Source organism: Solea solea, chromosome 5, assembly GCF_958295425.1.
Source record: "Solea solea chromosome 5, fSolSol10.1, whole genome shotgun sequence".
Lineage (NCBI taxonomy): Eukaryota > Metazoa > Chordata > Actinopteri > Pleuronectiformes > Soleidae > Solea > Solea solea.
The window spans coordinates 24,342,211-24,363,484 of record NC_081138.1 but is presented as its reverse complement, the minus strand read 5'-3'; the positions used below and the strand labels follow the sequence as shown (position 1 = coordinate 24,363,484).

The 21,274-nt window shown below is 39.7% G+C and overlaps 1 protein-coding gene across 2 annotated transcripts in view; it reads right to left on the bottom strand.

Annotated features, from left to right (window-relative positions):
- Window positions 1-1,443: 1,443 nt before the first annotated feature.
- The window catches only part of si:dkey-234i14.2 (heterogeneous nuclear ribonucleoprotein C), a 39,696-nt gene continuing 19,865 nt past the window's right edge, over window positions 1,444-21,274 (bottom strand). The window contains exons 3-7 of one of the 2 annotated variants that reach the window (XM_058630037.1): window positions 13,057-13,107; window positions 6,620-6,789; window positions 5,288-5,401; window positions 3,429-3,586; window positions 1,444-2,812 (exon numbers count right to left, since the gene is read on the bottom strand). In XM_058630037.1, coding sequence (XP_058486020.1) covers window positions 2,774-2,812; window positions 3,429-3,586; window positions 5,288-5,401; window positions 6,620-6,789; window positions 13,057-13,107 — 532 coding nt within the window. In that variant the 3' untranslated portion in view covers window positions 1,444-2,773. The remainder of the gene's footprint in view (window positions 2,813-3,428; window positions 3,587-5,287; window positions 5,402-6,619; window positions 6,790-13,056; window positions 13,108-21,274) is intronic. The other variant, XM_058630038.1, reaches the window with a different exon arrangement.

Sequence of the window (21,274 nt, the reverse complement as noted above, 5' to 3'; positions counted from 1 at the left end):
TTTTTACTGCTCTCCACCAGATGGCGTCATTTGGCCATATTCGGCATGTAGAGAAAAAAAACAAGCTATATCCACTAGATGGCACTGTCACAGTTCCTCCCTCCCTCTAATTGACATATCACAGGCTGTAAAAAAAAAATACTTTGCATGTGGTATATTGAAAATAACACATGATCTAGGTTTTTCTTTCATCATGACAAAAACCTGGTATTTAAAGGTAGAATCTTTAAAACCTAAGTAGTCTTTGATATCAATCATTAGGTCAGATGTAGGTGGAAAAAAGTAGAATATATTAATGTATAATGTGTTATATATATATATATATAGTGGTATGAGTGTGCTTGCGTAATATTTTCTCATGACCACTCACTAAAAGTACAACTGATATTGTTGATAAAAACAAACAAACAAGTAAACACTGAAATTCAATTGAATGCATAATATTCATAATGTAAATGGTACGTTGTGTTAAATATGTTAATATGTTAGCCCTCCATATTATTATCTACCATTCAGGTCGGTGGCAAACAGAATAAATTAACTGGGGTCACACTATAGCTGTTTTGGTTTTTGGTCTGTTGTCTTTTGTGTTCGAAACCTTTGCATGATCATGTTTTTGGAGCATCTCACTTATATACAGTACTGTGCAGAAGTCTTAGGCCACCATTAGATTTGTTCTTTTAGCAATGCTATAACGACAATACAGGATAATTATTTCTTAGTCACTTTACTGGAACACATCCAGAAAATGTGTGCAGTTTTTTGTTGTTTAAAAAAAAAACAAAAAACCCATCCTCTACAGGTGTCAAGTATTTAGCATGATCTACCCTTACACTTGAACAAAAACACAGCTCTGTAAATACTGGAGTGGAACCTTAATTAATGTTACTGGTAAATCCTGTGTTTGTCCTACTATTTCATTTAAAGAAATATCTGCTGTAAAAAAACGTCTATTAAACCAGGTTTATTCAAGACATGCTTGAGCATTACATACACATGTTGCATGAGTTAAACTCATTGACAGCTCGCTAATATGGTGGTGCCTGAAACTTTTGCACAGTACTGTAAATCTATTTTTTCCTTTCTTCGTGATCTCTTTCAGGCTAATGTGGCTCTCTAGAAATACATGTGGTAATGGAATGGCTGCAGGTGCAATTGTGTTTTTTTTCGACCCATTTCTTACCACAGAGTTTCCAGGTTGCTTTGAGATTTTTGAGTCTGAGTGGAAAATGCTGTTGTCTGTGTGTGTGCGTGTGTGCACTGTTATTGCCCCACAAAAATACACACAGTAAAATACAGTGTGCTGCTGCAGACCATCTTCTGTGTGTCAGACCTTTACTAAAACCATCAGAGTATAAAGGAAAAAAAGCGGCATTGCAGGTTCAAATAGATGCTGTGTCAGACTCAGTGTATCCAAGGAAATAATAACAACTGCATTTTGACTCAATATGAAAATACTTTTACTACTGTGATAATGAGTATTTCCACTTGGCTTATCTTAAGATCAAACAAAAAAACATGTAACATTATAAGAATTATAATAATAACATCATTGTTTTCTTAAAAATCATACGAGAAGTCCCTAAAGCAAGACTAAAATCAGACAAATACAGTTAAGTTTTACAATAATACACAATATTACACACTGATCTGGGCCTCTGCACGTTTCTAAGTGCCAAATACATCAGGGAAGAGAGTTGCAATGTTCCCCTGATACATTTGAAGTAGAACTGATACCTATGTTTAAAAAGCGTGTACATTTGTAAACCATTTCTTACAGTCAGAGAAGTAATATTGTGAATGTTCCAAGGAACAAACAAATGAACTCAGAAACAAAAACCCTGTTCTAAATCATAACTGAGAGTACACAAGTACATTTTTTAACACGCTATATTCCAATTTTCCCTTTGTTGTGTGAGATAGCGAGCACGTCTCACGACAGGAATGTTCCGGGTTTGAATATTGCATTTTCTTCTAGTTTGTGAGTGTGAGTATTCTCCATGTTCTCTGTTTTCCTCCTACAGGCCAAAGACATGCAGATTTCCAGACTCTAAATTTTGGTCCTATGATAGGGCTAGTGATGTTCCAGGGGTTTTTCCTGTCTCTCAACAAATCAGTATGTGTCATATTTCATTATATCACCTCATAACATACTATATGACATACAAAATACCAGCTCCACCATAACCTTGAAAGGATAATAGGTTAAGATAATGGAAGGATGGATTAGAGCGTGTGATACAATCATATTTTTTTATTAAATAGTTTTTTATCTAATTAAAGGTCTTTACAGAACAGATACTTAGATTTTCTTTGAATGCTCTACTGTTAAAACTGTGGAAACAATTTGAAACTCCTATTCTTACACGTTAACAAAAAAAAAATCTAGTTACATAATGTGTGATCAAAGTCCTGTTTAGTCAACTTTGAATGAATAGCGAAATACGGGCTCAACGTGAAAGTAAACTATTTACAATTACTTCTCATTCTCATGGGTCAACATAAACTGTCAGGTTCAAATGTGTGTGTGTGTGTGTGTGTGCGTGTGTTATCACCGATGTCAGTGTTTGCATTTTAAATTTAAAGGACAGCCACACAAAACAAGCTGCTTCAATACTGAACTAAATATAGAGAGATATCTGATATGTACACCCAGTTGGGGAACGGAGCCAGTGATAAGAGTGTTGGCTCGGTGGTTGTTGTTGTTGTTTTCTTCCTCAGAGTTTGGCACTTAATCCTCGGGCTCCTCCATCTTGTGTTTTTTTCCCCTCACTCATATTTCCTCCTCTGGGTCAAAGCTGTGGTTGCTCATCTGTGACACAGAGGCAGACGAACAGTGAGAGAAAAACATAAACAAAAATGACAGGGGCCCCCCCCCACGCAAGTCGGGAACGTGACCTCACTGTGTCCCTCACTCAACGGTCTTCACTTTTATTCGTTACTAGGTCAAGTTTGTGTCTGTAGACGTGTTCAGGGTCAGTTCTCTAGTGTCAGGGTGTCTAGTACAAATTGACACGTGTTTTTATGCTGGTAAGACAAATGCGCTCAGAGGAGTTCGCTCATTTACTTCGGAACATTCAATGGAACTCAATTTTGCCTGTTAGAGGGGGCGCTATAGAGCCCTTAAGCAACAAACGGGTCTGGGCAAGTTTTTTTTATGCACGTTAACTCCCTCAAAAATGACTGCAAAGCCACAGATATCACAATAATATTAATAATAATGATAATAATAATAATAATGATGATAATTTGAAGGATAACAATAGGTTCCTCGCACAAATTCATGCCAGGAGCTGTTTTGGCCCCTGCGATTCGTGCACGGGCCCAAATAATATCACTGGAAATGCACTTGCAATGACAATAAATGAAGGTCCCTCATTGATGTAGCCATTCCTGAAAATGTACACCTAATCTTATGGTGCATTTACCGTGTGGTGGTCGTCATCGGGCTCCTTCAGGTCATGAGTCTCCCTGTGGATTCGATGGCGGGAGCTGGGTGGAGAGAGGGAGGAGAGGGAGTGTTCTGGGCTGCTGGCTGACAGAGGGTAAGGGGAGCCAGCTGGACTGTCCTCCCTCAGGGGAGATCCTGCAAATTCCAAAGTAGATAAGTGTGATGTTGGATCCTAGGTCATGCTGATTTATCCACCCATATTTCTAGCTTCTTATCATATCCCATCAGCAACTACAGCACCAGGTCTACCGCTTGACTTTTCCTAATTAAGTCAAGTCCATAATTTCACTACAGACACTGCTTTCTTTAAAAAACACCTTCAAAGGTATTTTATGGACCATCATGAAAGAAACATGTTGTTGCTTTACAAAACCTTTTTGAGGGGTTCGGATTAAGGATCTTGTTGGTATGACCTGTATACCTCTGCACTTTACTTCATTATGTCTCTCTTATTTTTCTTCATTTTAGCTTTATAGTTTTAGATCTGAAACAGTTTTGTCTCTGGAACTATTTGTATTTTTTTGCTGCTATCCTGAACAGGACTCCCTGGAAGAAGAGATCTTTTCTCTCAATGGGCTAAATAAATAATAATAAAATCTAATATAATCCTGGCTAAATAAAGGATAAATATTGAAATAATGGACCACAGTATTTTTTGGCAGCTTCTAATTTGCAGTGTCCATCCCTAGAAGGGCCTTTAAACAACAAACACAAAACAACACATGCCAAAAAATTGTCGAGGAAGCCAGTAAAATAATTGACGTACAGCAGCTCCCACATAAACAAATCTAGGACAGACAATTCTGTTCAATTGTGATCTTCCACTTCTGGATGCATTCATCCCTCTTCCCTCTGGATGCAGATACAGACTCCCAGGAGTAAGAACCATCAGATATAGATATTCAGTTTCACACTACTTTTATTCGCTTTTCACTTTACTGACAGTTCTCATAAACATGAGTGGGGCTGCTGAGTGTGTGTCTATGTTGTCCCTTGTCTGCCCTTGTTTGTCTGTTGTTTCTTTTTAATTGTTTTTATTGATTTTGCACTTCCAACTGCAAATGTCCCCTTGAAGGACAATAAAGCTATGAAATAGCATCAGAATTATAAAACTAAATGTATTTTGTCGACCTCATACAACAAAAAGACTAATGAGACTAACCCACTCGTGTATACATACACAAGTGTCTTCCCCCTGTGTCCCAGTACATGACTGCACCAGTGATTACCAAACGTGAAAATTGCAAAGGCTGCACCGTGTCCTCACGAAACACTGGTCTGGTCTGTGGTCTCCCAGTATGTGACAATGGTGTCATCTTATTAGCCACTTGTCCAGAGTTAATGTTTCTGGTGTCTCACGCACAGTTAAAGCAATTTCCAAATAAAGCTTTAAAACATAATTTCTTCTAAGTGGGAGTTACTGTGCTGTATGCAGATGTCCACATGGGGGCAGCAGCAGCTCTTTCCTTCTGTGTTTCCTGAAGCCTAATTTTTTTGTTTGATAAATCGGTAACTACTTCAGCGGCTGATGTGGCCTTTGATTGAACTTCTGTAACTTTCTTACCGAAGGGACATAATTGATTTGTCAGATATAAGCAAAGTTGACTGTGCCGGTGCACTCCACCCACCACCCACCACCCACCAGCCTCCATGTGGCACACGTCCTTAATCACTCTGATTGGGGTTGTGACTGGTGTGGAGCTAATCAAGCAAAAATCTAAACGTGGCGTACAACTAAAGTCAACCTTAAAATGTGTTTTGATGCGCGAATGGATTATCTATCATCTAGTTTCACACCTCCCTGCTCCCCGCTGTCTGCCTCAATGAGTGTCTCACCTTTGTGGTCAGTCCTCTGTGTGTCCATCCTTTCAAGATTGTCGAGCAGCCCATCGATCTGTGTCTTTATCAGAGTCAGCTCCTTTTTAATCACCTGCAACTCCTCCATGCCCACTGCGGGGACACAGAGAGAGGATGGAAGCGACATTAGACACCACTCTCATGTCTGCACATAAAACATAGGGAAGTATAACATTGAAGGGAGCCAATTAGACATTTATGCAAAATTGTTCAGCCCAGAAGTAGGGGATTTAGAAAAAATTTAAATAAATAATTAGATAAAATAACACGCTTAGACACAGAAACACACAGAAAAGAACATTCAAGCAATGTTTTTTCCGATGTTTTTTTTTTTTTTTTTTACCTTTAAAGTGTTTTTTTATTCACTATACATTCAATATGCCTTTTCTCCTGTACAGTTGCATTTCTATAAATGCAAAAGGTATGGCAGGTACTATAATTCATTTCTATAAAGGATAGCCATTTTTACATTTTTACTTGCTTCTTAAGAAGCCTCTAAAATGAGAGGTGAAATGTCCTCATCTTAACTAAGGCACGTCCAGATGCCTGCAGCTCCTGAAGATACTCTGACCTGGATGACAGAGAACCTTCACAGACAATAAATCATGGGCATTAAGGAAGATAAGGAAGGAATAATCTTTCCTTAGCATTTGGGGAATTCATGGTTCTTTTTTAAAACACAATACACCTAGCACATTTTAATCCAGCAGAATCCTTTTCTATAAGAAAGAGCTTATAGTCCTGTATAGTCATCAATCCTCTCGCCCAATTCAAGTCAAAACATGATGCCAAATAAGGAGTCTTTCAAATATTAAACGTGCATCCTGCTGTTGGGCTGCTTGTACAGGATTTTTGTACATTTCGGATTTGCTGCTCAGGGTCAGATTTGGCTTTGAAGTAATCCCTGTCTGAATATAGAGAAGTTCTCCCACTACATTGTTTGCCTCATCAAAGCAGTGTTAGAGAAAACAGGGTAAAGCCTGTTTGAAGTTCAAATTCCTAGAACAGTGATTGTCACGCTGTGGGGGTGGGACCCTCACAGGGCATGGAGCTACCGCATGAACTTTCTTTCTGCTTCGGGGGGGGGGCCAAAAAAGTTTGAGAAGCAGTGAGCTGGAAACTGTGTGTAGACTTACACACTGCATATTTGGGTTGTGGTTGCTTTACAGTGAAAGGATGAGAGATTGAATGAGTCTGTATCTTCCCGTGTTGTCGCCTTCATCACATAAACATCTGTTGCATCTTATGTTTATGCTTTGGACCTGAAATGAAAGGAGCTTTGAGCAGCTTGAGTTCAGTCTTGTTACTCACACTTGGCTGTGGGTGAACTAGTAGAGTGGGCTCTGGAGCTTTTGGAGTGGGTTCTGTCTCGACTACGTCTGTGTCCAGAGGAGTGCGAGGAGGAACGGGGTCGCTTGGCCAGACTGGGTCCCAGGGCTAAAGGAGACAGGGAGGCTGGCACACGCTGGTAGTCATACACCCTGCAACATGAATAGATTCCATTGTCAATTGTGTTGATGGAGCAAGCAGTTTTTACTGAATTTGTAAGGGATGGAGCACTGTGATTGATTTTGTGTAATCCAGTCCTCAAGTGGAGCTTAACAACAATATAATCAGCAGTGAGCATGAGCACGTGACGGACAGCAGAGACAGTGATTATTCGTGTGTGGGTCGGCTGAGGTGTCCACAGCCTCTGGCCTCTGTTAGGATGCAAAGCTTTTAAAGCCATCGACAGTCGGCAGGTGCGATCACTTTACTCTTTATCCAGATCGATACAGACTGAGCACATTGCAACGCTCCAACTAGCACAGAGTATAAGATTCTAATGTATCAAAAACTCAAAAGTGCAAACCATTGGAATAAAAGTTCTACTGAGATACGTGATCTTGTTCACTTACAGTGACTTTGCAATTTTAGTGTATTTTAAAGCTAAAACAGGGTTTTAACCTCTTGACTCTATAGGCTTTTCCTATGTTATCCCCCTCTGTGTTGTATGTTACTGTTGCATCTTCTTACTTTTAGACTTTAGACTTTTCCTTTTCATTCCACCTTGTGTTGTGCTTTATCGTTGTATTTGCATCTTTATTTTATTTCCTTTTGATCGTGAAGCACTTTGAGCTGCAATCCTTGTATGAAAGGTTCTGACTCTTTTCTGAAAGTATACTATTTATAGTTGAATGTCCAATTTACTTTGCTTTTACTTTTGTTATTTATTTATTTTTGACTTTTGTTATCTATTTTTCCTTATTTATTTGATATATTATTTATTATTGTTTATAGTCCTCCAGCGTTGCATTGAAAATACATATTGTTTAAATGGCATTGAATGACAGCTTTCTTCATTTGATTTGAGTCATGACAATGTTACTTCAATATATATAAATTAATTGTAATGTATAGCTACTAATTATAATGCATCTTAAACATGATGATGCTGCGGACCTGTACATGAGGACATTTTCTCTACCCAGACCTCTCTAAATCTTAATTGGCCCCTGCTATAGGGTAATTGAATAGTGAAATGTAAATATTTGACAAAAGGTCTTGTGTTGCAGTTTTCTATGTGGTAGAAAATAAATAAAAATAAAATATATAAAGAAACTGATACTGAAACCAGAAATAATAATGAATCAAAGGCTGTAATCCATCAATTCATCATTCTTTGGAGGTTTATGGAGGGAGCCAATCGCAGCTAACACTGGGTCAGAGGCAGGGTCACCAACCTAGAGCAGGACCAACATATACAACCATTCACACAGATCTTCAGATTAACTTAAACTGCCATGACTGTGCCACACCACAGTTTGTATTTGTTTTGATTAAAGGTGCAAAATCCAACATTCACAGAGGGATGTGTTGTTATCATTAGATTGATTGTGTTGGTCTGACACAATTTTGCGTACTGCACCTTTAAATAATAGATATATTCTGTTACGTATGGTGCCCAAAATGCGTCTCGTATCAAACTGGCAGTGGCACAACAAACAAGTTTAAACAAGGGTCTGATAGATGTTAGATGACGGATAGGATACAGCAGCTATTCAAGCATCTCAGTGATAAATGTGGACGTATATGATATACATGTACGATATATTTACAGTATTTTCTATTTCATTTATCTTTTACTATTTTACCTTCTATCTCTGCTTCTCTCTCTCTCTCTCTCTCTCTCTCCTGTGCACTGGCAATGGGCCTCGTCCCCGAGGACAGCTCCATGTTTCTATCTGTCACTGACTGTAATTGGTTCTGTCAGGGCCAATCAATAGCTCCCCCGCCATGCTAGCCGTGCTGCTGATGGGGAGGGTGCATCACAGGCAAATTCATGGTAGCTAAAGAAATGAGAGTGTGTCCTGTGCATGTGTGTGTCTGTGGTGATGTTGTGACTCACTGACCCACAGACCGAGTGCAACTGGATCGAAATGAATGTATCATAACTGGGAGAAGCTGCAGAGAGCGTCGAGGCCAGGGCAAAACAACAACAACAACAACAACAACAAAAAAAAAAACAATGGGGACTTTTCTGGGGTTTCTGTGCAGTTGGAACAGCTGTGCATGATCGATTCATTAAGTGAGATGATTAAAAACAAACAAGTTTCAATTAGTGCCAGTGGCTTTGTGCCTTCGCTGACCAATTCAGTTTCAGTCTTGAAAGCTTGTTGACTTCAGGCTTTTAACCCTTAGAACACTGCTTTTTTTCCATTACAATGTTAAAACATACAGTTTATACAGAGTCTATAGTCTTATGTCCTTTTTTCAACACAACCTAGGCAATATGATGAAAAACATTTTCACTCTATAAACACACCTGAGCAAAAAGACATTTGGAAATTTGGAAATATGTCACACTTCAAAGTTCACATGGCTCGCTTTTATGAGCAAAAAGAAAAAAAAGTCTATTTTGTGACTTCTGTGCAATTATTGCTGCTTTATATCACTACCAAAAATGCGTTATAAAATTAATCATACGTTTGACTCAACAACAAATAAGAAGAGGAAAAAAAACATAATTTTTAAAGCCTGAATATGTGACCATATAAGGAGTTGTGTATTATTCCCATGGCAATTTACCATGGGTGCACCTAGGGTCAGCCTTTTCACACTGGTTTCAAGGTTCTTTTTTTATCACTTATAAAGCACAAAAAGGTCCATGTCCACAGTATATTAGCAATCTTTCATCCCGGTATAATCCTGATTGTTGTCTGACAGAGGCCTTTTAACGGTTCCACACTCTTGGCTGAAAACAAATGATTTGGTTTTATTTTTTGTCTTTTAATTTGTGTTTTTATATGTGAACCACTTTGTAACTATGTTTTGAGGCGAGTGCAAGTTAACCTTTCTGCTAGATGTAATTAAATGTCATGTGTTCGTGTTTATTAACAAAAACAATGTGTATTTGATCTTGGATGCATTGGATACGTCGTACCAAATGTTTTGTAAGGTCACATTGACCTTTAACAACTAAAGCCGAGAAGAGAGTTCAAGAAGAGAGGGTTTGTGCTAGGTTTTGGCATTTCAAGCCTTGAGACCTCGCACAGTGTGTTGAGGTTAGAGGAGTGGCTTAAAGATGCATTCAAGAAACCTTCATTTCATCACTTCTGATGATTGCTGCAGCCTGTAGTACAATATGGTTAATGTATAATTTGTTACCAAAGTTGAGGAAATTCAAAAGTGCATCTCACCGACAACCCTGAAACCTAATGCCTGGGACATTCGCTGTCGCCAGACGCAGAAAATCACCCAAACATATTTCAGATCTGATGTTGAGATTGAGATTTGAGATTTATTTACAGTGGTAACAGTAATCCAACTGGATCCAGAAACAATCTGGATATAGCTGGACGGAGGACAATCTGAGCAGAGTTTTAAGTATTTTCTGCAAAGCAAGGGGATAGAAAAATTCCTCCAGCTGTATTTCAAAAGCAACATGAGGTCAAAGCTGTCAGCTACAAGGACTGAGAGTTGGACAGTAATGTAGATTTACTGATGGAGCTCTTAACCAGTCAGTCAGAGCCAGCCTGGCTCAGCCTCTGTTGTTCTCTGCTCTATTATATTCTGTGAAGTCTCTACACTCAATGCAGCGGTTTGTGTGCTGAGCACATACACGCACAGACACACAAACACACACACACGCACATGGGTGCCACAATGTCACATGAGGATGGAGTGTACTAAGCTACCGTAAGTGTGTACGATTAGAGGCTTTGAGCAGTGTCCATGTGAGACTGAATACTTATGGGAGTTTAATGTCCTTTAGAGCAGTTTTCAGGGGCAGACAGACAATGTGTCGTTACACCGGCTTTGAAGTGTCATCTCAGAGAAGGGAGGCTCAGACAATGAGAGAGACTGTGGACGAGTGAGGATTACACAAACGTGTGCGAGTGTGTGTGGGAGAGTGTTTGTCTCTGCGGATTAGACCCCACACACCTAAAGCAGCTTTGTAAGCCCGAGCTGTTATCGGTGTGCTGAAAGTCACTTTTCTTTCATGTTTGCACAAGAGGACAGTGGACAGGGAAAAAAAAAACAAACCCCCCCCCAAAAACTCCTCCCTTCCCAACAACAAACAAAGACACACACACTCACGGTCTGCTTCTCACCCCGAGGCAAACACATGGGTGTATACCCAAACAAATAACCATGCACAGCTGTCAGTAATGCTAGCCAAAAGCATGAGAAATAATTACGTACTGTGTTAAAAGCAAATTAAAAATCAGTGGTGAGAGTTTCCCCCTGAGCGAAGGCAAAAAAAAAATGCAGAGCAAAGCAAAGCAAAGGGAAAATAAGCAAAGAAAAGATGACAGTTATTACTCAAAGCATCAGAGCATTAGGGTGTGTGTGTATGTGTGTGGTGTTTGTGTGTGTGTGTGTGTGTGCATGTTCGTATTAGGCTGTGAGGACCAAACTTTGATTCTATCTTAGTGAGGACATTTTGACCTTGGGGAACATTTTGGCTGGTCCTCACAACTTTAAAGGGCTTTTGAAAGGGTTAAGGCTTTATTTTAAGGTTAGGGGTACAATTGGCTCTAGGTTAGGTTTAGGCTTTTTATCGTTATGGGTAAGGTTAACGTAAGGATGCTGAACAAGAATGTGAGTGTGTGTGTGAGCTCCAGAAAACGTCCAAACCTACCTTTGTGAGGACATCTGAGTTAAGTCCTGGATTAAGTGTTAGGGTTATCATTGGGTAAAGGTTAGGGTTAGGCACTTAGTTGTGATGGTTAAGGTTAGGGTTAGGAGTTAGGAAATGCATTATGTCCACGATGTGTCCTCACAAAGACGTAAAAACAAGTTATTGCGTGTGCAATGTGACCGCCTGCTCTTATTCAGATGTGCTGAGTGGTGTGTTTATGACTGAGACCTGAGGGATGTGGGAACGTCCCTGAGCAATTTCAATGGAGGACCAATAATATAGAGCTCAGTCAAAACACCTCATGCATGTAACCGCTGCACTTAACTAAACTGCACATGAATGTATTTCTGCCAACTCGTAACACATTGACACAGTCCCCAAATAATCAGTCCAACACGACAACAACGGCACCTATTGGTTTGTGAACTGTCATTTCTAAAGTCCTGGAGCTCTGCAGTTTATCCAGTGCCATCTTGTTTTTTTGTGAAAACAGAAGAGGACATATTTGCATGAAAAGGTGGAGATGGTGAAGAAATGGATAGGTGGATCTTACCGAGAGCACAAGAGCTGGCATTTCACCGTGCTTCACCTCCACTGTCACTCACACCAAAGCTATGCCTAAAGCATACCCCGCTTTATTGGCCCAATCCCATGGCTCGTTTTTGCCCTTACCACCACCGTTTGGATGTGAGTTACAGGAGGTAGTAGTTCAAATCTAACCCCACAAAATGGTACACCCGCTCAAGAACATGACATGTCATCACATATGCAGACACGACATGTTTCGGCTCGAGATTTATCATGCTGTCATCAAAAAACAAACAGCCATTGTCAGCTGTTATCTAGTAGCATGTTGCAACTGAATACCCCTCACTTCACGCTTCCCTATGGAGCTCTCAGCTAGTATCAAAATTCAAAAGATGAGTAGTTTATCAGTGTTATGAGTGTTTATAAAAAGAAAACAACAACAACCCATCTGTCACTCATCTTCTGCCGCTTTATCCTCCTCATGAGGGCCACAGGAGCTGCAAATCCCAGCTGACATAGGGCCACATAGGTCAATTTAGAGTGTCTAATTTGCCTATTCCCAAAATCTGCATGTTTTTGGACAGTGGGAGGAAACCGGAGAAGCTGGAGAAAACCCACGCACACACAGGGAGAACATGCAAACTCCATGCAGAGAGGCCCTTCTTTTAACCGGGTCACAAACCCGGGTCTTTGTGCTGCAAAGGCAAGAGTGCCAGCCCACCACACCAACCGTGTGGCCCCGTAAAAAAACCATGTTGGTCCAGAATGGTGGCCAATGTAGAGCTGAGACTCCTGATATAAATATAAAAGGCTTATTTTGGGGTATAGGGACCATGCAGAGAGCGGTCCCTTAAAGATTACGATGTAGTTTGAGTAAAATCTTGTTTTTTCAAAGCAGTGACGACACAAGTCCACAATCTGATCTGCAAAGAGCAAATGACTGACAGTTGTGCAGCAGACAGGGTTGGGAAGCGGAAAGTAAAGGCAGACAGCAGGGAGGAAGTGTCTACTTCAGCTTCATCCCTTTCAGCGGCCTCTGACAAAACCAACAAGCAACATGGTGTGTGAGCTGCCGTGTGTAGCTCAGCGACAGTACCTGTCATAGTAGTCCTCATGGTAGCTGTCATAGTCCAGGTCAAAATCAGATCTGCAGCAGAGAGGGGTTAAGAGGAGGTGGTTAGTGAAGTATTACCACTACATGGTGATCACACATGGCTCTTGACAGTGGTGTGTGTGTGTGTGTGTGCAGTCATTTCATCTGGAAAGAATACTGTGCTCATGATAGTCAGCCAGCTGGAAAAAAAGACATTGGATTTGTTCTGCTGCTACATCAAAGGTGGAAAATCCATCAGAATTGTCCCATGTTCCAACTGTAGCTACCACCCACTAAACACCTCAGTGAATATATGAGCTCAGTGAGTTAAGCAGTGAGGCATGTGTGTGTGTGTGTGTGTGTGTGTGTGTGTGTGTGTGTGAGTGAGCGACGTGACAGTGGGGTGACCTTTTTGGATATGTGATGGTAGCTGGTGTCTACATACTGTACCTGTGGAACAAAGCCAGAGGAAGTGGAGGAGATATGAGCAACACTAAGCCCGAGCAAACACAAGCGTTCTGGTGTGTTAGACGTCCACATTCCTCCATAATCCATGGTCAGAGTCAGTCTTGCCCTCCCTCTCTGTCTCCCTCTGTCTCCCTCTGTCTCTCTCTGTCTCCCTTTGTCTCCATCACTTTCTCTATCCGTCTTTGGCATTCAGATAAATGAAAGAACGACCTCACTGATCTCACTCTCGAGTTCTCTTTCATTCATCACTTCAATCCAATCCAATTTATTAACTCAATTCAGTTCAATACAATTCAATTGAATTGCTTTGTAAATGAAAGACAATACCTTTTTTTTTAGGATTTCTGCAGGATTTAACAGGTTCAACTTTAACCCGCAGGATGTAATATTTCAGTGATTTATGTTGTTGTTGATGTTATTATTCTACCACTGTTTGGTCTTTGTGAACCGGAGCTGTGTAAAAAATTATTTATACGCCACACGCTTCATCTGAAAACAAGTAAAGCAATACTGTCAGACCTGAACTAAGTGAGCAATTGGGTGTGTACAGCAGCAGCAGAAGCACAGAGGCAGGTGAGAGCAAGAAGAATTGATCTCATGAAACTGCAGAATTCACGTCTGAAACCCTTTCATGGTTCATATTTTGAGTCATACTCAAACCTTTCCTGCAGCCGTTCCGCTTTACTAGCACAGTTACTGTTGCCTCTATCTGTCTTGACATAAAACTGATCACTTCCTGAGTGCAGCACATTGTCACTCATGTGTTTACAGGTGCAGTTTAATCCAGCTAAGGCCGGAGTCTTGCCGAGTTCCAGTATACATGCGATTTACGTCACAGAAAAACAAAGAGTGAGCGGCGAGATGGACGGTGACATGGATCGTGCTGGGATTCTGCTGTACATGTCATTCATGATACAAATGAGATCATTGCACGTCACCGCCGTATGATTTCCGGCAACAGTACTGCAGTTTATACGCCGTCTCCTTCTATTTCTGGGTCAAGAACACTGAGTCTGACTCCAGTTCGACTAAGCGTATACATGCAGGCGTAATTGGACTATGAATCGCATTATCCAGGTATGTTAGTCTGACTAGAACTAGCTCGATTTTAGTCGGACTAATGTGTAACATACATGACATGAAAAAAAACAAATTATTGTTTACAAAATCTGACTAAAATAACTCGTTTGACAGTGGTTTGAATGTAACACATATTTATTTACATTTATAAGTTATGCACTGTAGTTTTAAGACATGCAGGTGGACTATTTTCTTCAAAATGAAAAGACAAACGGAGACACACAGGAACAGAGACAAGAGGCAGGGACGGCACAGCTCGACAGGTACGCCGAGTTTTCTCTTTCTCTAAATGAAATGAAGTCGGTCTGAAGAGAGATGGGAAATAACAGCTATTCTCCACAATATGCACTGAGGGAAAACTAAGCTGCTCTTCACTCTCTGCTCATTTTCTTTGCTTTCACTGGTTTATTCCAATACAGTGAAGAGTCTGTCAGGCTTTGATGAAGACAGAACAATTTATTACGCAACAATTTTTATTAGCTATTAATCTGTTTATTTTTGTTGTTTCTTTCCTTAATGTGCATTCATAATTCACACTTTTTCAGATGTGATTTCCTCTTTTTGCACAGTATATCACTTAATTGATACATAATCACAGAATTTTGAATAGGAAGTGTGTTGTATTCATTTTTGTAATGCCATTAAAAAAAATGTCACCATTGTACAATAATTATATGACATTATGTGATTCAGTGAAGATAAATGTGTGAATGCTGAGCCCATTTACTCGATCTACATCCACACTGAGCAGCAAAGTGCTGGGGTCAGTGTGTGTGTGTGTGTGTGTGTGTATGTGTGTGAGAGAGAGAGGGAGAGAGTGAGAAAGAAAGAGAGAGAGACGGATGGACAGCAGGGTCACTAAAGGCTAATTAATTTCTTTTCATAATTTCTCAAGTGCCAAAGCAATCCATTAGACATGGCTGGCTATAAATCATTTCAGCCTCAGAATGCCTATGTGTGTGTCTGTGCGCACACACTCACTCACACACATATCAGACAAAGACATGTTCCGTTTTGTGAAAAAAAGAGCATTTTGCACAAAAACTCACACGTTTTCGTGCGTGTTTTTGCTTCCTTTTTTTTTGCCCTAACCCTCAGATAAAATCACTTTACATTCATTGTCAAACTGTAAACACTGAAATACTAATAATAATTTATTAAAATTATAACCCATAAAACAACATGTTAATGATTTTATGGGAATGTAGTGATGTTGCAACGACACAAACACAAGATTACTTTGTATACAACACACTTTGTTTTGTTTTTTTTTCCACATCCAGGTTTTAAAGCACATGACCACATGGATGGAGACATCTTTGAAAATGGCGTCCACAATGACTCCTCTAAGTGGTGAACCGATTAGAGCAGAATACAGTGAATCTGTATTCTGTATTCAATGCTTATGAATACTGTATATGATAAATAGTGTGTGTGTGTTGGATTATCTGGTATAAAAACATGCAGAGGTTCATTCTTCTTTTTCTTCTTTGGCTTCTCCATTAATGGATGGGGTCGCTTGGACAAATTGACCATAGGGTGTGAATGGTTGTTTTTGAGCCCTGCAGTGGACTGTCCAGGGTAAACTGGGATTGGCTCCAGCGGCCCTGCAACGCTCATGCGGAATATAAAGATAATGAATGGTTTAAAAAGCTCAGTTACTCGATAGATGTCTCACTCACTTGGTGACACGCCGCCACCATCGCCTCTACTGTTGGGTAAGAATATAAACTGCCCCAAAAAATTAAAAGGAACACCCAAATCACACATATGAATGATTAACCTTGTTCCTATGGCCCATGATTCATTGTCACATCCTGTCACTGAAGCAGAACTGGCGTCTTCCATGGTAACTAATCACAGAGAGCTGTGGGGACGACGTGATCAGTCCTCTGTCTTCTTCAACACGGTCAATTTTGAGATGCGAAAGTGACACTAAAAGTGTCAATTTAACACCAAATCTAATTAGGACAGGATACAATTGGGATTTGTGAACACAGCACTAAGAGTTAAATATAAAGTTTACTTTACTCTTCGTCTTACTGTTATTTTAACACTGCTAGACTGATCTACTATGTATTCATCATACGAGAACAACACAATGCAACAAATAAGATCAGTTGTGTTTTGTTTAAGGAGGTGGGACACTATGTTGATTACAAAGAGACAATTCAGAGTCTTATAGTGTCCCACATGACTAAGCTTGGGTTTAAATTTCAGCAGCACATGATTTTCAAACTGCACGATGTTCATGCCCTGCAGGGAACGGCGCGATCCTGAAGCCACGCAGCTGCCGCCTGTGTTTTGCCACTGGAAATAACGAGTTAAGTGCCGATTCCACTTCTGCTCCAGAAGTTTTCACCCATAATTCTCTCTGTCTTCAGTTGCATCTCCAGCAATAAGGTGGATCTCATTCGAAAATAATGGAATCAATGGAATCCATGGAATGAGGGCTGAACTGTTGAGCAAGGTCTTATAAACAGCAGAATCTAAGTTGTGCACTGCTCACCTGAGACATTGTTTAGTTAACTTTGGTCATGGGTGTTTAAAAAATAAAGAAAGAAAGTGGAAAAACAGCCACAGGGAGGATGAGTGTGAGAGATAGGAGTAGGAAAAATAATGAGGAGGATTTGGTGACAGGTCAGGAATTGACTAAATAACAAACACAAGCAAATTATTAGGCTTTTTCATGTTCCGTCTGGTTTTTACTGCCCCTTAAAAGTCCCTGCAGTGACTCACAGAGCTCCATATTCTTTGTGATAAAAAAAAAGGTAAAGGTCAAGAGTGGCTATTACACTGTGAACGTCAGAGCTGAGTGGAGGGACACATGATTAAAATCCAGCTGATGAAACCTTAAGACAGACTAGACGGGTGAAAATAGAAAAAGGCCCAGACAGGCTCAGCTCACACGGAATAACAAGACTTGGAAATGTTTTACAATATCAATAAAGGAGGAGAGCGTGAAGCGTCAAGGGCAGCTCACAGTCACTCTCTGACGTGATTGTTTATGAAGGGACACGGCGGCTTTTATTTCCTGTCTGTGGCCTGAAACTCAACCTGAAACTTCTTACTGGCAAACGACCTGTTGTATTGCTGCAGGATTTCAGTGAAAAACATGTTTTTGTGTATCTTGGCCACTTGTTTTCTCCTCTTATTGTTTATGTGGTTTGTCTTTGTTCGGTTCCTTTGTTTTGTCAGTTTTATTCTTTTTTTGTCATTTCCCTGTGCTTCTCCATGTCATGATTGTGTGGGTGTGTGTGTATAATCCTTGATAAACCTTACCTTATCTTAACCCTCAGTGCTTATGTGGCACAGAGGGTCAGTGCCACAGGTGCACCCTTGGTAAATTGCCACGGGAATAATGCACAACTCCTTATATGGACATCCTGTGTTTATCTTCAGGCTTTACAAAATGCTTTTGTCTTCTTATGTGTTGTTGAGTCAAAGTTATGATTAATTTTATATCGGGAGTAGCAATAATTGTGCAAAATGTTTATTCCTAAAAAACAGGCCAAGGGAACTTTAAACTGTGACGTATTTCCAAATTTCACAAATTCAATCCGATTTTATGAATTATTTTAGTACTTTTTCATCAGATAGCCTATTGGTTGCGCTGGAAAAAAAGGATAAAAGACACTCTATATATCTTCCTGCACATTCTTATAGCATCTGTTTTCACATAGTAATGGAAAAAAAAAGCAGTTTTCTAAGTGTTAATACTTCATATCCCATAATAATAATATTATGGGATATGACAGTTATGGGACTGGATAAATACTTCACTCTTCGTGAAATACCCAAGTCTTTACTTCACGGACAGTTTTATCTCGATTACAGCAGTTTTAGGTGAGTGTAGATTTTTTTAGTGTGTTTCACAAAAGTGTGGCCCACGACTACAGCCCCACTGGTGGACATTGGAGGTATTACAGGTGAGCTTCAGATGGGGATATAAAAATTCTTCCATTTACCAAATTGCACAAAACATATAATCTCTGATCTAAAACTCAGCAATAAATATTTAAATATATAGACTACTAGGGCTGTAAGTAACAATTATTTTCCTATTTGATTAATCTGTTGTTCGGTCCACAAAATGTCCGAAAATTTGGATCAGTGTTTCCAAAACATTGATGATGTTCTCAAATATCTTACGTCGTCCACAATGATTTGATTAATGATTTCTCTCTTTTATGGAGCAAAGAAACCAGAAATTCTCAGAAAATGTGTTTTAATTATGGAACAAAAAACAACAACACTGAAATCGATCACTTGTTGCAGTCTCACTCAGTAATTCAAATTTGAATTACATTGAATTACTAATTAAATTATTATTATTAATTAAATCATTGAATTACATTGAATGAGTCTTTAATTTGTAAACAAAACACCATATTTGGTGTCTGAATTATGGCCAAAATGGGAATAGCAATAATTTATTGTGAGTGTGGGACTCAGAATATTGACTAAATTATAGGGACTGGGAAGCTCTCCCATGTGAATTAATGCTATTGTTTATTCTTTGTTTTTCGAGTTTACAGAAGAAATAAGACTTGTCGGCATCAGTGAAACATTTTTCATCAAATGTGTTTCAAATGAATGTGGATCTCGAGCAGAAAGTAGAACACTGAAGTCAGTGTTTACGGTGTTTATGTTGCACGGAAGGATTAATTTGGGGATTAAAGTTAAATTCAAGTTGTAACCGCTGATGAATGTAACCCACAAGAAGTATGTTCACTTTCCAACAAGAATAATCGAGCGAGAACACACACACACACACACACACACAGTGGAATGAAACCTGCAGAGAAACAGTGTGCAGTGACAGCAGAGTTAGACGTGTGTGAACAAATTGCATGGAGGAACCCCCCCCCCCCCCCCCGACCCCTTAAACGGAGAAAGCTATATTTGTGGTAATGAAGATAGTATTCGGGGGGAAAGAAGAAATGGAGAACATGAATTTGAGGCTGTGATTATGTTGAAAGTACGGAGGCTTTGATGGAGGATGAGGGGAAGATGAAGGGAGTAGTGGCAGCTTGTTCTCCAGCTCAGACACTCTCTGTGGACAAACTCGGAGCAAATCTTCTTAGCATCTCATCGAATCGCAGTCGCTCTCACATTCATGACTGTCTTTTCTGTTTTTTTCCGCCCCAAAAATCAATGAGTGACGCTCCATTTACTCACATATATATCTCCAGTACAACAAATATGTGCACACAGACACAAAAGTGGATCCTATTTAGAGACGGCTCAATACCATTGTTTCACATTTATGTCCAACCCAGTGATTTTGACCAGTATGAAACCAATATGGAGTATCAGGTTGGCTTGCATTTCCTGTGAATGTATATTAAATGAGTTGTAATTTCCTACATCTATCAAATAACATCAATGTTTATATGTGTACTGTCATTATCATACTGTATAGGGCTGCAACTATTATTCCAATGAATCGATTACGAAATGAATCATCAGCTATTTTGACAATCGATGAATTGGTTTGAGTGTTGTTTTTAACAATTAAAACAAGCCGTCTAGTTTTTCAGCTTCATAAATGTGAATATTTTCTGGTTTCTTTGCTCCATAAAATGAAATAAATCGTTGAAACAGAATCATTTTGGTTTATGGACATAATAAGACATTCAAGGACATCATCGAGTCGAGGTTTGATCAACATTTTTTTCATCAATCATGAAAATAATCAATAGTTGCAGCCCTAATAGTGTATGTATCAGGGAATATTACACATGCTTGACCAATACTTCTTTAGAAATGAGTGAATGTACATGGTTTTTTCATGTTTCATTTCTCTCTATTGAATTGTCATGGTGTATGTACGGCACACAGTCAATAACTATATTGCATAGATTGCAGCCTTCACATCTCACCCTGACGGAGATGTAACACTTGACAAAGAGCATCTTTATTATTTCTTAAGAAGCTCCTTTAACACGCAGTGATCCCACACCCTCCGATGCTGTAATCGATGGCATGAAGGAACGCAGCCGATCAATATCACATCATCGCGTAACCTGCTCCTTGACATCCATTACTGCTCGGCCAAGCGGTCTGCATCATCTGGATATACTGTACTGTATGTAGCACAAGGCAGTGATATATGTGTATATACTCTATATATGACTCCACACCAGAGAACGAGAGGAACAAGACGTGTGGCAACTCAAAGAGCTCGTAAATACAGGCACATAGATTAGGTTTAAGTGTCGGAGTGCACTCATCAATCCTCTGCTTTAATTTACGTGGCCCTGAATGGCTGACAGCCTTTTTTTACATTTGATTGCAGTCACACTGTCAGACAGAGGAGCTGAGGAGCAGAGTACAACCACGCTGCTGTGAAAACTCATTCTTTTCAATAGAATCTGCCACGAGAGGACGTTTTCTCTCAGCGCAGATCCTTGGTTGTAATGAGTGGCTATTTGAGTTAATGGTACTTTATAATAATTATTTATTTTTTTACCATTGTGGTTATTCTGCTCTGACCTCACAGCAGGTTTAACCAGAGAACTGACTTTCTCTCCATTCTCTGTAAAACCCTAGTGATTGTGTTGTGTGTGTGAATATACTTGGAAAGGAAAAGGACCTTTATTGTCATTATTCAACCAAAAGAAACGAAATTATGAGGTCAGATGGAGGGTTGAGGGTTGTGCTGTGACTA